The sequence below is a fragment of the Cydia fagiglandana genome, chromosome 10 (genome assembly GCF_963556715.1).
Source record: "Cydia fagiglandana chromosome 10, ilCydFagi1.1, whole genome shotgun sequence".
NCBI lineage: Eukaryota > Metazoa > Arthropoda > Insecta > Lepidoptera > Tortricidae > Cydia > Cydia fagiglandana.
This window is the reverse complement of record NC_085941.1, coordinates 20418211-20430272: the sequence shown is the minus strand read 5'-3', so window position 1 is coordinate 20430272 and position 12062 is coordinate 20418211. Positions and strand designations below refer to the sequence as shown.

Here is a 12062-nt window from a genome sequence, read left to right as displayed (position 1 = left end):
ACCCTTAATTTGGCAAGATTTAAAATTAATGAAAAACGTTTATATATATGATTTATTTACTTTATTATGATGTCTAACACCTTACAAAAATAATGAAAAAAATCTAGGCTTTTCCGTTTTCGTGAAAAGCTATGTACACTACAATGCACGTTGCCAATTTAGCATAGAAACGGCCTAATTTTAAAGTATACACTGTGGTTAACGTCGCCAAAAAAATAGAAATGTATTAGTAGTAAAAAAATATCATTTAATTATATTTAGACATTATTTTGTATGAAATTGTCTAAAGCAGTTCCTTTTTTTACGCTCTCCTGCCACAATACAAAGAGGCATATTACCTTTTATGCAGTATATAGTTGTTCTGCCGTCCTTGCAAAACCGACAGCGCATTGTTTTTTCTCCGATTTCAGGAAAATGGCCGACATTATCGTACCGAATGCAGTCCGTCGGGCGTTCTATCACTGGTTTTTGTATGATATGCTTTTTCGATATATTTTCACCGTTTTCGTCAATAACCGTTCTATTAAATTTGCATAATCCCTCATAGATTTCGAGCCGAAAGTTTTTTAAAGGTGTTTTATTCTGCCCATGTTCTTTTCTATATAAAATCCAGGCATTATTGATGCACATGTCGATCAGCTGAGAAAATATGCCCAGGTACCATCGTCTACTTTTAAAAGGGATCCGATACAATGATATGAACATGTCGGCCAGGTCAACTCCGCCCATATGTTTGTTATACTGTTTTACTACCTGTGGACATGGAACATCAATTTTAGCTCTCTTATCCTTTGAGTATCTCTTAATTGTCTCTATGGGATGAGAATCCATATATGAGCTTATAAACGTCACCACTTTGTTGTCGGACCATTTTACTACCGCTAAGTTATTTTGATTGCAGACAATTTGTGCACTGTTACCTCTAGGTTTTTTTTTCATCTCCTTGTCTGATGGTAACAAGTCTTGGCAGCCTCGGAGGCGATTGTTTCTAATTGTGCCAAGGCTAAATATGCCATATTCATTTCTTAAAATATAAACCAGCTCTGGAGAAGTAAAAAAATTGTCTGCAAATATAACGGCCGGTTTTGTTTGGATTGATTTGCATAGTGAAATAACAACTTTTCCACCAATTCCAATTGATTCCTCTGCATCTGTAAAAGTATACCCACGGAAAGTATCATCGCCGCCATACATTATAAAATCGTAGATTAGTCCCGAAACACCGGCACGTACGAAATTTTTAAAGCCCCATTTTTTAGGCTTATTTTGTATGTATTGCCGTCTATTTCCAGCTTTTGTACCTTTATAAGGAATCATCATTTCGTCTATTGAATACTCTCCTTCTTCTTCAAGTTTCAGAAAATTTAGTCGGATTTTTTCCATGACGGGCCTTATTTTAAAATATCTGTCTGTATTTTGAAATGAGTTATCGACAAAATGAATATTGCGTCGTATTTGTTGATACCGTTTAAGAGGCATTTCGTCAGCTATCAGAGGATACCGGGTTTTCCTGGCCCAGTAATCGGTATATGCGGGCGTTTTTATGATGCCCATTAAAATTTCAATGCCCAAAAACTTTTTTAATTCGCCATTTGAAAATTGTATAGACTTGCCAGTTTGCTGGACCGAATACAAGTTGGTATTATGCACAATATCTTCTATAATGTCCGGCGTTAAGAAAAGATACAAATAGTTTAAAGCTGTTTCTAATCGAACATTAGGAGCTTTGTACAAATTTTCATCAATAAAACCTCTATTTTTTAGCGTAGTTTTTAACCACTTCAAATTAAGAACCAACCGAGTTTTCTTAACTTTTTTTGCTGTAACTTTAGGTAGGCTCTTCTTGCGTTTGTTGCGGTTATTTATTGCTGTAATTTTAGGTACGCTTTTCTTGCGTCTGTTGCGGTTATTTGTTGCCCTTGGCAATGGTGTTGGATGCGGGGAATACTCCGGGGCTGGTGGCGTCGGCATAGATTGGACAGAATCTATAGATGGCAAAATGTCGTAATTGGTTTTGGAAGTAGACGGAAACACTTCATTGAATATCGGCGTAAGAGGTATATTTTCAGTTGTGGCTGTATTATTTTCCAAAGTAATTGTTTCAAAAGAATCGTCAGAATCATTAGAAGTACTGCTACTACTATCTAGTAAATTTAGCCTTTCAAATGATGAATCTAGTGAAGGTGCATCAGAACTTATATCGGAATCGGATAAAGCAGGCTCTTGCAAAAAATTAGGTTCATCTTCGGAAGCAGACCCATCGTCTGAACATGCATTTATTGTTGGTACCAAAGCTAAAATCTTGTGTGAACGCGTTAGATTTACGCTCTGCAGAAAAAAAACAATAAAATAGGTTAAAACTATAGATAGTTTTTAAAAAGAAACCTCAAAATTACCAAAAAAACAGAAAAGTGAACGATACTATGAAGCTGGCAATGTACACTGTGGATACCAACACTTTTAGAAAGAAGTTTTCTACATATTTGGCAATGTACACTGTGGTTACCGTCAGCTGATTAAGGTTGTTTACAGTGTTATTGGCAACGGTAGCCACAGTGTACATAGAAAGTAATGAGTCTTTAAATGTTTGGTTTTGAAATCTACACGGTATTGAAATATATCATTTGATTACTAAGGCCTTGGCGATAAATAAACACAAACAACATGCGTGGTCTTAGTATAAAAATCTTTTAAAAAAAATTAAAAACTTACCCGGGGTAACGACAAGTGTTTCCGAGTCGACTTCATTTTAACACTGACATGCTTACAAACGCGTTATTTGTGTCAATATATTTTCCTACCCTACATTACAAAATTTGTTTTGACATGTTGATAAAAGTTATTAAAATAATGTCTTTAATTGATGCCAGTATTTTTTTAAAGATTAGTGTACACCGTAGTGTACGTTGCCAATTTAAGGGTTAAAAGCATCTCTATCGTTTATAAAATCATTTACAGTGTAGTACGCCTTACGTAACAAGGAGTGCTTAATGTGCGACTTAAATTTATGAAGTGGTAAATCCACTACATCAGTGGGGACTTTGTTATAAAAACGTGTACAGTTCCCGACGAAAGACGTACTAACCTTACGGAGGCGGTGGGCGGGCACAGCAAGTTTATGTTTGTTTCTAGTGTTATAGTTATGGATATCACTGTTAACCTTGAATTCGTGGATGTTTTTCCGAACATACATAATATTCTCTAGTATGTATTGAGATGCAACGGTAAGAATGTTAACTTCTTTGAATTTCTCTCTTAGGGATACTCGAGCGCCCAGTCCATAGATGGAACGTACAGCTCGTTTTTGCAGCACAAATATTGTCTGAATATCTGCCGCTTTTCCCCACAACAGAATTCCATAAGACATAACACTATGGAAGTAACTAAAGTATACCAGCCTGGCCGTCTCTACGTTTGTCAGCTGTTTGATTCTCCTCACTGCATAGGCTGCTGAACTAAGTTTTCCGGCTAGAGTGCCTATATGTACATGCCATTGCAGTTTGGAGTCTAGAGTGACTCCCAGGAAAACAGTTCGGTCCTCAAATTCCAGCGTATCACCTTTTATTTTAATCTTGCTGTTATTTACCTGCTTGACGTTAGGTAGCGTAAACTTGATGCATTTGGTTTTCTTGGCGTTCAAAAGCAAATTGTTTGCCGTAAACCAGTTTACAATGGTAGATAGCGCGTCATTAATGCTCTCGAAGCTATTTTCCTTTCTGTCCACTTTAAATATAAGGGAAGTGTCATCTGCAAATAACACTATATCATGTCTATCTTGCACAACTTTTGGTAAGTCATTAATGTATACCAAGAACAGGAAGGGACCAAGAATTGAACCTTGAGGCACTCCGAGGGCTACCGGGGACCCCGCCGATTGAGTTCCATTAATAACTACTCGCTGAGTTCTATCCGAAAGGTACGATGAGACCAGGTCAAGGGCACTAGCTTTTATCCCATAGCGGCTTAATTTTCTCTTTAAATTTTCGTGATTAACGCAATCAAATGCCTTTGACAGATCACAGAAAATTCCAACAGCATCTTGAGCTTTTTCCCAAGCATCAAAGATGTGTTTTAGAAGTACCGCACCGGCGTCAGTAGTTGATCGACCTTTGGTGAAACCAAATTGATTGCTGTCAAGCAGTTTGTTTCTGTTGAAATGTAACAATAGTTGATTCAGAATAAGTTTCTCGAACACTTTGCTTAATGCCGGTAGTATTGAAATCGGTCTAAAGTTCGTGGGATCTGTTCTCGTTCCTGATTTAAACAGAGGGATAATTTTGCTATGTTTCATAATATCTGGAAAAATTCCAGCATCAATGCATCTGTTGCATAAAAAAATCAATATTCCAAAAAAAAGTGTTAAGTAATGTTCAAACTTTTACACATTAGCAAAAGGATGGCCGCCGCTCTCTTGTGTGAAAAATAACTGTTTCATGACCCTTGCTAATAAAGCGTGGTATTTCACACGCAGGTTAGCAGGAGTTATAATAGTACATTTCGATGCTAGTGCGGAAGGTATGTCATTACTTCACGAGTACCGAGATATTGATATAAGACTCGGGACGAGTGAAGAATGACATTTCCGCACGTGTATCGAACGATGTTTTTTAATACAATTGCGAAAAAATAAGAACAACATTGTTAATCGTACACTAAACAAAAGTGGTAACAGTGACAGCTCGGTTAGACGTCGTCTTTAAGTATATTATATCTATGGGCGTTTGGCAGCTATTCCTTTTCATTGGGTGTGTAATGATCGATATAAAAATAATTAATATATTTTCTGTAGATATAACAACATTTAATAAAATTTCAGAAAATATAATAACTCATTTTGTATAATATACATTTGGTATATTATTAAAATCTTTCATATCATTTTGTATAATTATCTTTTGATATAACACTCATTTATTATAAAGATCATGTGATATAATGCTCATTTATTATACAAGTATTATTATTTAAGCATTATTCGGTATAATATTATAGTAAAGGTATTTTTATGACGACATATGTAAATGTTTAACGCAGATTAGGTAGTGGTTTGTTTTGTGTAATGGGCGCAATTCTAACCTAACCTAACCTACTTTTCTGGTAGCGGTTGGTTTTATGTAGGGGTCGCAGTTCTTAACCTAACCTAACCTAGTATTCTGGTAGCGGTTGGTTTTGTGTAGGGGTCGCAGTTCTTAACCTAACCTAACCTAGTATTCTGGTAGCGGTTGGTTTTGTGTAGGGGTCGCAGTTCTTAACCTAACCTAACCTAGTATTCTGGTAGCGGTTGGTTTTGTGTTCTTAACCTTACCTACCTAGTTATAAATAGCAGTTCGTTATATGTAAAAATAGTCGTTTTTTGTAGTGTGTAATAGTAAATGTGGAATTATATATCTAATACATTATATCAACAATTCTACTTTAGATGAAATAACTTTATATCATAAATTCAGTATAGAAAATATGCATTATACTTGAAGAATGTTATGCTAAATGTTATTAGATCAATTAATCTTTATATAAAATGATAATTTATGTCATATGAAAATATATTAAGTGTTGTTATATCATTTAATAATTATACTAAATAAGCGTTATTGCAACTGATATTATAATAAAATGTTTATAGCCATCGATACGCACCCCTTTCCATTCAGTCAACTTATTAAGAACGGAATTTTCAATAATCAATATTAAAATTTAAACGTGTTTTAATGATGAAGAGGTAAGTAATAAAATATGAAATAGGTATATTTTTCGTATACTTACATTAACAGTAGGTTTTTATGCTGATTACGACGTTTAAAGGAAACTAATATTAACACTCATCAATAAGTAGTCGTGAATTGGAACAAGTAAAAATAAAAATAAAATTGGAAAAGTAAAAAGCACTAGTTCGAGATTCGAGATAACCAACTTTCCGCACGCTAAGCAGCTACCTACGTAAAGTAGCACTTTTTGGGCAAATGTATTAAAAACTCATTTTTTAATACAGTTGCTAAAAAAGTTGAAATTGATTTTTAATACCGCCAGACATTTGTGAGAAGGCTGCAATTGCAAATGAGAGTGCTTTGCCTGAAAAATCTAAAAATAAGTAAGTTTAGAATTCCTTAGGTACTTGTTTTGGGTGTGTAATGTTTTTAATAACAACTATTTTCGAATTTTTATTTTGCATAATTCGAATTGCATAATTTTGAATGCAGAAATGATTATTTAGTATAAAAACAAAATGAATAAGAACAAATTGCATTATTTCAGAAATAATAATAATGCAGTTGCATAGTAATGTATTTGCATAACAGGCAATCAGTATAATGATCACTTTGTATACTATTTAATGCTCATAACGTTCTTTTCCCATAAAAACCACGCACGCCTTCCAAAAGTCCTGGACCCCATGGTCCCGAGAATTTGTAAGAGACAGACAAAACAATAATAACAATACACGCCTATACACGCCCCACTGCTGGGCACAGGCATCGAGAGGGTAATAATATGTGAACTATGTATTATAAAATAAGTCGGTTCTGGCGCTTCGCCGGCCGCTGCCGCGGCACGCTCGCTTCGCCCGCTCGGCTCGCGCGCTGTAGGGTCACAGTTCTACCTAACACTCCTCCTCGTTTCGCTCGTCGTCGTACCTAACGGCGACCTGCCTTAAGGTAGAATATGTAAGTTGTTTTATGATTTATGTCATATTATATCATGATTCATGTCACCCGATCATTCTTTTCTGATGATGGAGACAGGAGGTGGCCATAGAAACTCTGTGATAAAACAACGCAACCTAATCGTGGTTAGTTGCAATTATCGCGATGAGCATTAGTTGTCTGTGAAAAAAAAAGTACAGTCAGCGATAAATGCTAGTACCTACTAAAAATGAAATTTTTGCCTAAACGTAATTTATTCGCAAGTGTGATTTACATAGGTCTCTATTAACTCTCCTTTATAGCCCAAGAAAGATACGCTTACGTTAAACATTAATTAGTAATAGGCAATTTTTTTTTTATTCCTGTTCTTTAGATCATTTTAAGATACTTTATTTTCGAATCCAACCAACTTTCCCTCCGGAAGTAGGTAAAAAAAAATAGTTTAAAAAAAGAGCCGTTCTTGTTTGTTAAAAATAGTAATAGTATTTTTAGTTCGTAAACGTGACGAAAATAATATATATAATGAGTCGACAATGGAATCGGTCAAAATATTTACACGAAAAATAACTAATTCAATAAATTGCGGGACCTCACGGATATACGTCGTAACTTGATATAAAAAAAAAGTTATAATTAAGTCTTTGATTTAATTACCATAAAACTACTTCATTAAGCTATTTATCCGAGAATCCAACATCAATATTATTTGTATCACTTTTATATATATTTACGCCTTAAACGTGCTAGAAAAAATGGTTATAGATATAATTTCTAGCAGACTTTGTTCTGATAACGTTCAAAGTGATATTCAATACATAATCACACTAAAACATGGTCAATGTAATAAATAAGAGCAATTTAACAAATTCGCTAAATGAAACTACCAAATTTGAACTCTGTGCGCTAATGCTAAGGATTACATTTCCTTGCGGCGCGCGGGTACAGTTTCAATGCGGGCGGTGGCGGGAGTTCGTGCCAAGGACGCGTGGATAGTATGTAGGTAAGTATGTACTTAACTACAAGTTGCTACAAGTGACAGGCCAATTCGAACGTGCGCGGGCGTCCCGCTCGCACCAAATATTTGTGCGGCCAAGTCTGAGCGAAATGAACGCGCGCGTGAATGATAGCTAATTAAAAATAACTGATATAATTTCCAACATTATTTTAATATTGGTTGATGTTCAAATTATACACGTCAGTCGTCAACGTTATGACCCACTACAAAAATAAAAATTTCGCATGACTATCGTTCTTATTTAATTTCAGAATGGCATAGTGTGGAGTGGCATTATAAAAGGAATACTTATTATCGTAGTCATTTGACAGTTTTGGTGACACTTTCACATTCTGTCACAGCGAAGTGTGTAGGCCCACTCTTTAATTTTATATTAAAGTCTATCCAACAACTTTGTCAGTAGAAAAAGGCGCGAAATTCAAATTTTCTATGAGACAATAACCTTTCGCGCCTAAGCGTCTGTAGACTTTTTTTTTCAACAAACGTATTATATTGACTATTTCGTGCTCTTTCTATTCATAACTAGTTTACGTTCCTAAGTTTCAGAAAGCCCCCTCTCGCTGTCTGCGAAAATCGACGCCACACTCGCGTTCGCGGCTTCACGCCGCGATTCGCGCACGAGTGTGGAGGAGGCTTAATAAGTATAACATAGTATAATAATAGTCGACGCCAAAGATATGTTTACACTTTTGCACCTTATTCCTTTGTAATAAGGCCAAAAGTACGGCTTTAAAATGACAACGTTTTACACAAAAATAAAACGCTAATTACATAACTTACCATATTCGGAACCTAAGAACAATATTGAGAGTGGCAACACTGTCACAGGAGGCTATTCATAAATTACGTCATTTCAAATTTGGGGCAGGGGGCAAAAATCGTCAAAAATAGATGACGTCATTTATGGACAGCCCCTAGGTCGTATTGTCTTTTTCTAGCATATACGTCCCTCTCTCCCCCACACTCCTACCACACAGGCAGGTTGCTTTGTCAGTTATACAAGATAAATTTTCAAGTCATTGTCTCAAAATTATACATATGTGCACCATGCAGGATTAAAACTTTAGGTTCCGAATAGAGATGCACCGGATATTCGGTTATTATCCGGTATCCTATCTCGCCCTTATTTTAATATCCGGCCGGATACCGGATAGTAACTATGCTTGATATCGGAATATAATCGTACTCGATTATTATTTTAAAACAATTTAAACGTTCCATTCACTAGCTCGCGCTCTAATTTCGTAGTGATAGACCTATATGAGTCCGTGCAAAAGTTCATTACGAAACAGGGCAAAACTTCCACAATGCTCACCTGAAAAATCGGAATGTAGGTATATTTCCGCCGGCCGAATATTCGGCGCCCGAATACCGAATATTCGGCCTATGGTCAGGCCGTATATCCGGTATCCTGTATGCGGCCAAACAACTATCCGTTGCATCTGTAGTTCCGAATATGGTAAGTTATTTAATTAGCGTTTTATTTTTGTGTAAACGCTGTCATTAAACAGCTGTACCGATATTCGGAACCTAAGAATAATATTGAAGCATGTTTGTTATCGCCTGGTGGTGGGAAGACGCCAAACCAATGTGATTATACATATCCTATGATATACTTATTATGTGTATGTAATATAATTATATTATAAATGTAGTACACCCTTTATTGTAACACCAATGAGGAGAGAGATATTTAGTAAAGTATACAATTTGATAGGTACATTTTGTATAATTAACATAGGTATATATGCCATTAAATAAATAAATAAATACTATAGGACAATTTTACACAGATTGACCTAGTCCCACAGTAAGCTCAATAAGGCTTGTGTTGTGGGTACTAGACGACGAAATATATAATATACACATATCTATAAACTAGACGGGCCCGCGGCTCCGCTCGCGTAAATGAAATATAGAGTTTATCTTATGTTTATTTAACTGCCGACATTACTATGTACATAATAATTAATAACACAGTCAGACAGGGTTGGATATATATGCAACCTTGCCAGGGTTTATAACTGTGATATCCCATTTCTTATTTAATTGTAGTCGTTACTTGGATAACTTAATTCGCAAATTTCTCAAAAAATGATGTGATTTGATGAATAAAAGGCAAGATTGTATCTTTTCATCTACGTAGGTATTTGTGACGTTCCACGGCAAAAGGTACTTTATGGCGGCTGCCGATTACGTCGCATAGCGCCGCAATAATATTGGAGCGATGCTATTATTAACGAATAATAGCGTAAGCGCCAACCACCATAAGGTACGTTTACCTGTGGGACGTCACATTTATAACAACTTGTTTCAACATAAAATTATTCTTTATTTTTATAAGCCTAGTTCCAAAACGTTCATTAGATTAATTTCCGCCTTAAGAATAATATGGACGATCACCGCCCATAAATCGATAATCGCCTTTTCATACAAACGTAGTCCCCATTTCCCTTTCTGGATATTAACATTACTTACTACGGCTACGGTGATGCAACGACCCAAAGTGAGTCCTGGCCTCCGACTCCAGATCACGCCATGTTTCTCGGTCTTGCGATAGCTCTCGCCAGTCAGCATGGCGGAGGTTGGGCAGGTCTAGAGCAACTACGTCGTTTCAGCGGTACCTAGGACGTCCATCGGCTGTCTCCCACTTCGTTGTCCCAAGTACGCTCTCGGCACGATCCTCTCCCATTCTCTTTGTGTCCGAGCCACGGAAGCTCAGCCGCTTTGGTCTCTCCAATACCCAAATATATCGCCAAATATATCGGAACACATTTTTATTATTTCTATGGCAACAAAGTTATATTACGATATATTTGGCTACTTTAGCCGTCACTATCTATTTCATACTGACTGTACATTTGCTTTATGAATGTGTAGTCGCCATTAGATATATATCGTAGCCACCAAGGTCGCTCAAAAATATCTGAACATACACTTTGATTACATTATACATAATTTACATGGTTCAGATATTTGTGAATACCTCATCCGCTCCGATATATCTGATGGTGACTTTCAGCAAGAAGAAAAATCTTACCTGGTCGAGTCGTATCTTATTACGCGAGAAAACAATTCCCGAATTGATTATATCTCTAAAGTCATCCCTTGAACTGATGGACTTCATATTAACGTATCAACTTTTTATTTTTGGGCTTTCTCGGCAGCCCGTTCCCCGGACCAATGGCAATGGTTGCCGAAGCCATAAAAGTCATCTGAATAATATAACTCGAAAATAAATTTAAAACAACGAAATGCAAATTATTAGTAATATGACAGAAGTCATTCGTATGGGGGCTACGAAGGTTGACATTGACAGCACTTTTTATTTTACTTCGAGTAAAAAAAGCCGAAATCACTGCATACCAACATAACAAACATAATTTTGGTTATTTGAAGATCGAAACGAAACCAACAGAGTTTCCGAAAATGGCCGATAGTCGTAAAATGAAGAATGTTATGAAAATTTCTTTTGCTTATTGTAAGTTAAATACGCATCGAAAGCGATAGTTTTTATGCTCTAGTTATATTCTCATATTTAGATAATAGATTAGAACAGCTTTTTCTTATCATACGTGCGTCTTATTCGTGAAACGTGTCAAAAACTTTTTTAGAAATTTGTAAGGTGCCATCTCTCTTCTTCCCTCGTTTTTTATCCCGTTCTGGTTTTTCGATTTTATATATATGATTTGCATTTGTGACCACCTGACGAAGCCTGCGTTGTGGATATCCTACCTAAAAATTTGATCATATTTTTATAGATGTTAAATAAAGACTTAGATAAAAAATTATATATATGTGAAGTGTAATTAAATCCAAAATAACAACTACATGCAAAAGTTCTTTTCCTTAATCTTTTAAGCTATAGGTAAGTAAGTACCTGCTAAATTATTTATTTAAGTACCTACCTACATTTTTACCAATATTTTATTCAAAATCAAACATCTAGTTGGAAAGAAATAAGTAGGTAGATAAAGAGTGAAATATTTCACGATTTCGTATGTCATTCTTGCGCAGAGCCATGCTAATCTCTCTCTGTTTCTAGTCAAATTTAAGTATATGAATTATGAATTGCCGAAGTACTAACCCACAATGGGATGTAGGTTTGTTCGTTACCTTGTATCTCTTTTTATCAGCACTTTTATTACTAAAAGTTTATTTGTGACGTCCCGCGATAAAGGTACCTTATGGCGGCTGGCGCTTATGCCGCATAGCGTTGCAATAATATTGGAGCGGCGTTAATAATAGCGTAAGCGCCAATCGCCATAAGGTACCTTTATCCGCAGGATGTCACATTCTGCTATATTATACTAACCCTGAACGGGATAAAAAGACAAATTGCTGATAGATACTTAGACAGATGAAACCTCCTCGCCATATCATAGTCTACCTTAATACGTAGGTTC

The 12062-nt window shown here is 35.9% G+C and overlaps 1 protein-coding gene and 1 non-coding gene across 2 annotated transcripts; both read right to left on the bottom strand.

Moving 5' to 3' along the window:
- Positions 1-209: 209 nt before the first annotated feature.
- Positions 210-2189, bottom strand: LOC134668266 (piggyBac transposable element-derived protein 3-like). The gene has a single exon (XM_063525751.1). It carries the CDS (start codon positions 1969-1971, stop codon positions 265-267), a length of 1707 nt encoding a protein of 568 aa, XP_063381821.1. The 5' UTR covers positions 1972-2189; the 3' UTR covers positions 210-264.
- Positions 2190-11628: 9439 nt separating this feature from the next.
- LOC134668440 (U6 spliceosomal RNA) lies at positions 11629-11739 on the bottom strand. The gene has a single exon (XR_010098777.1). It is a non-coding gene; the product is annotated as a U6 spliceosomal RNA (small nuclear RNA).
- Positions 11740-12062: the final 323 nt, after the last annotated feature.

Coding starts and splice junctions, on each gene's coding strand:
- LOC134668266 (XM_063525751.1), bottom strand. CDS start 1,971: ATGCCGACGCCACCAGCCCCGGAGTATTCCCCGCATCCAACACCATTG.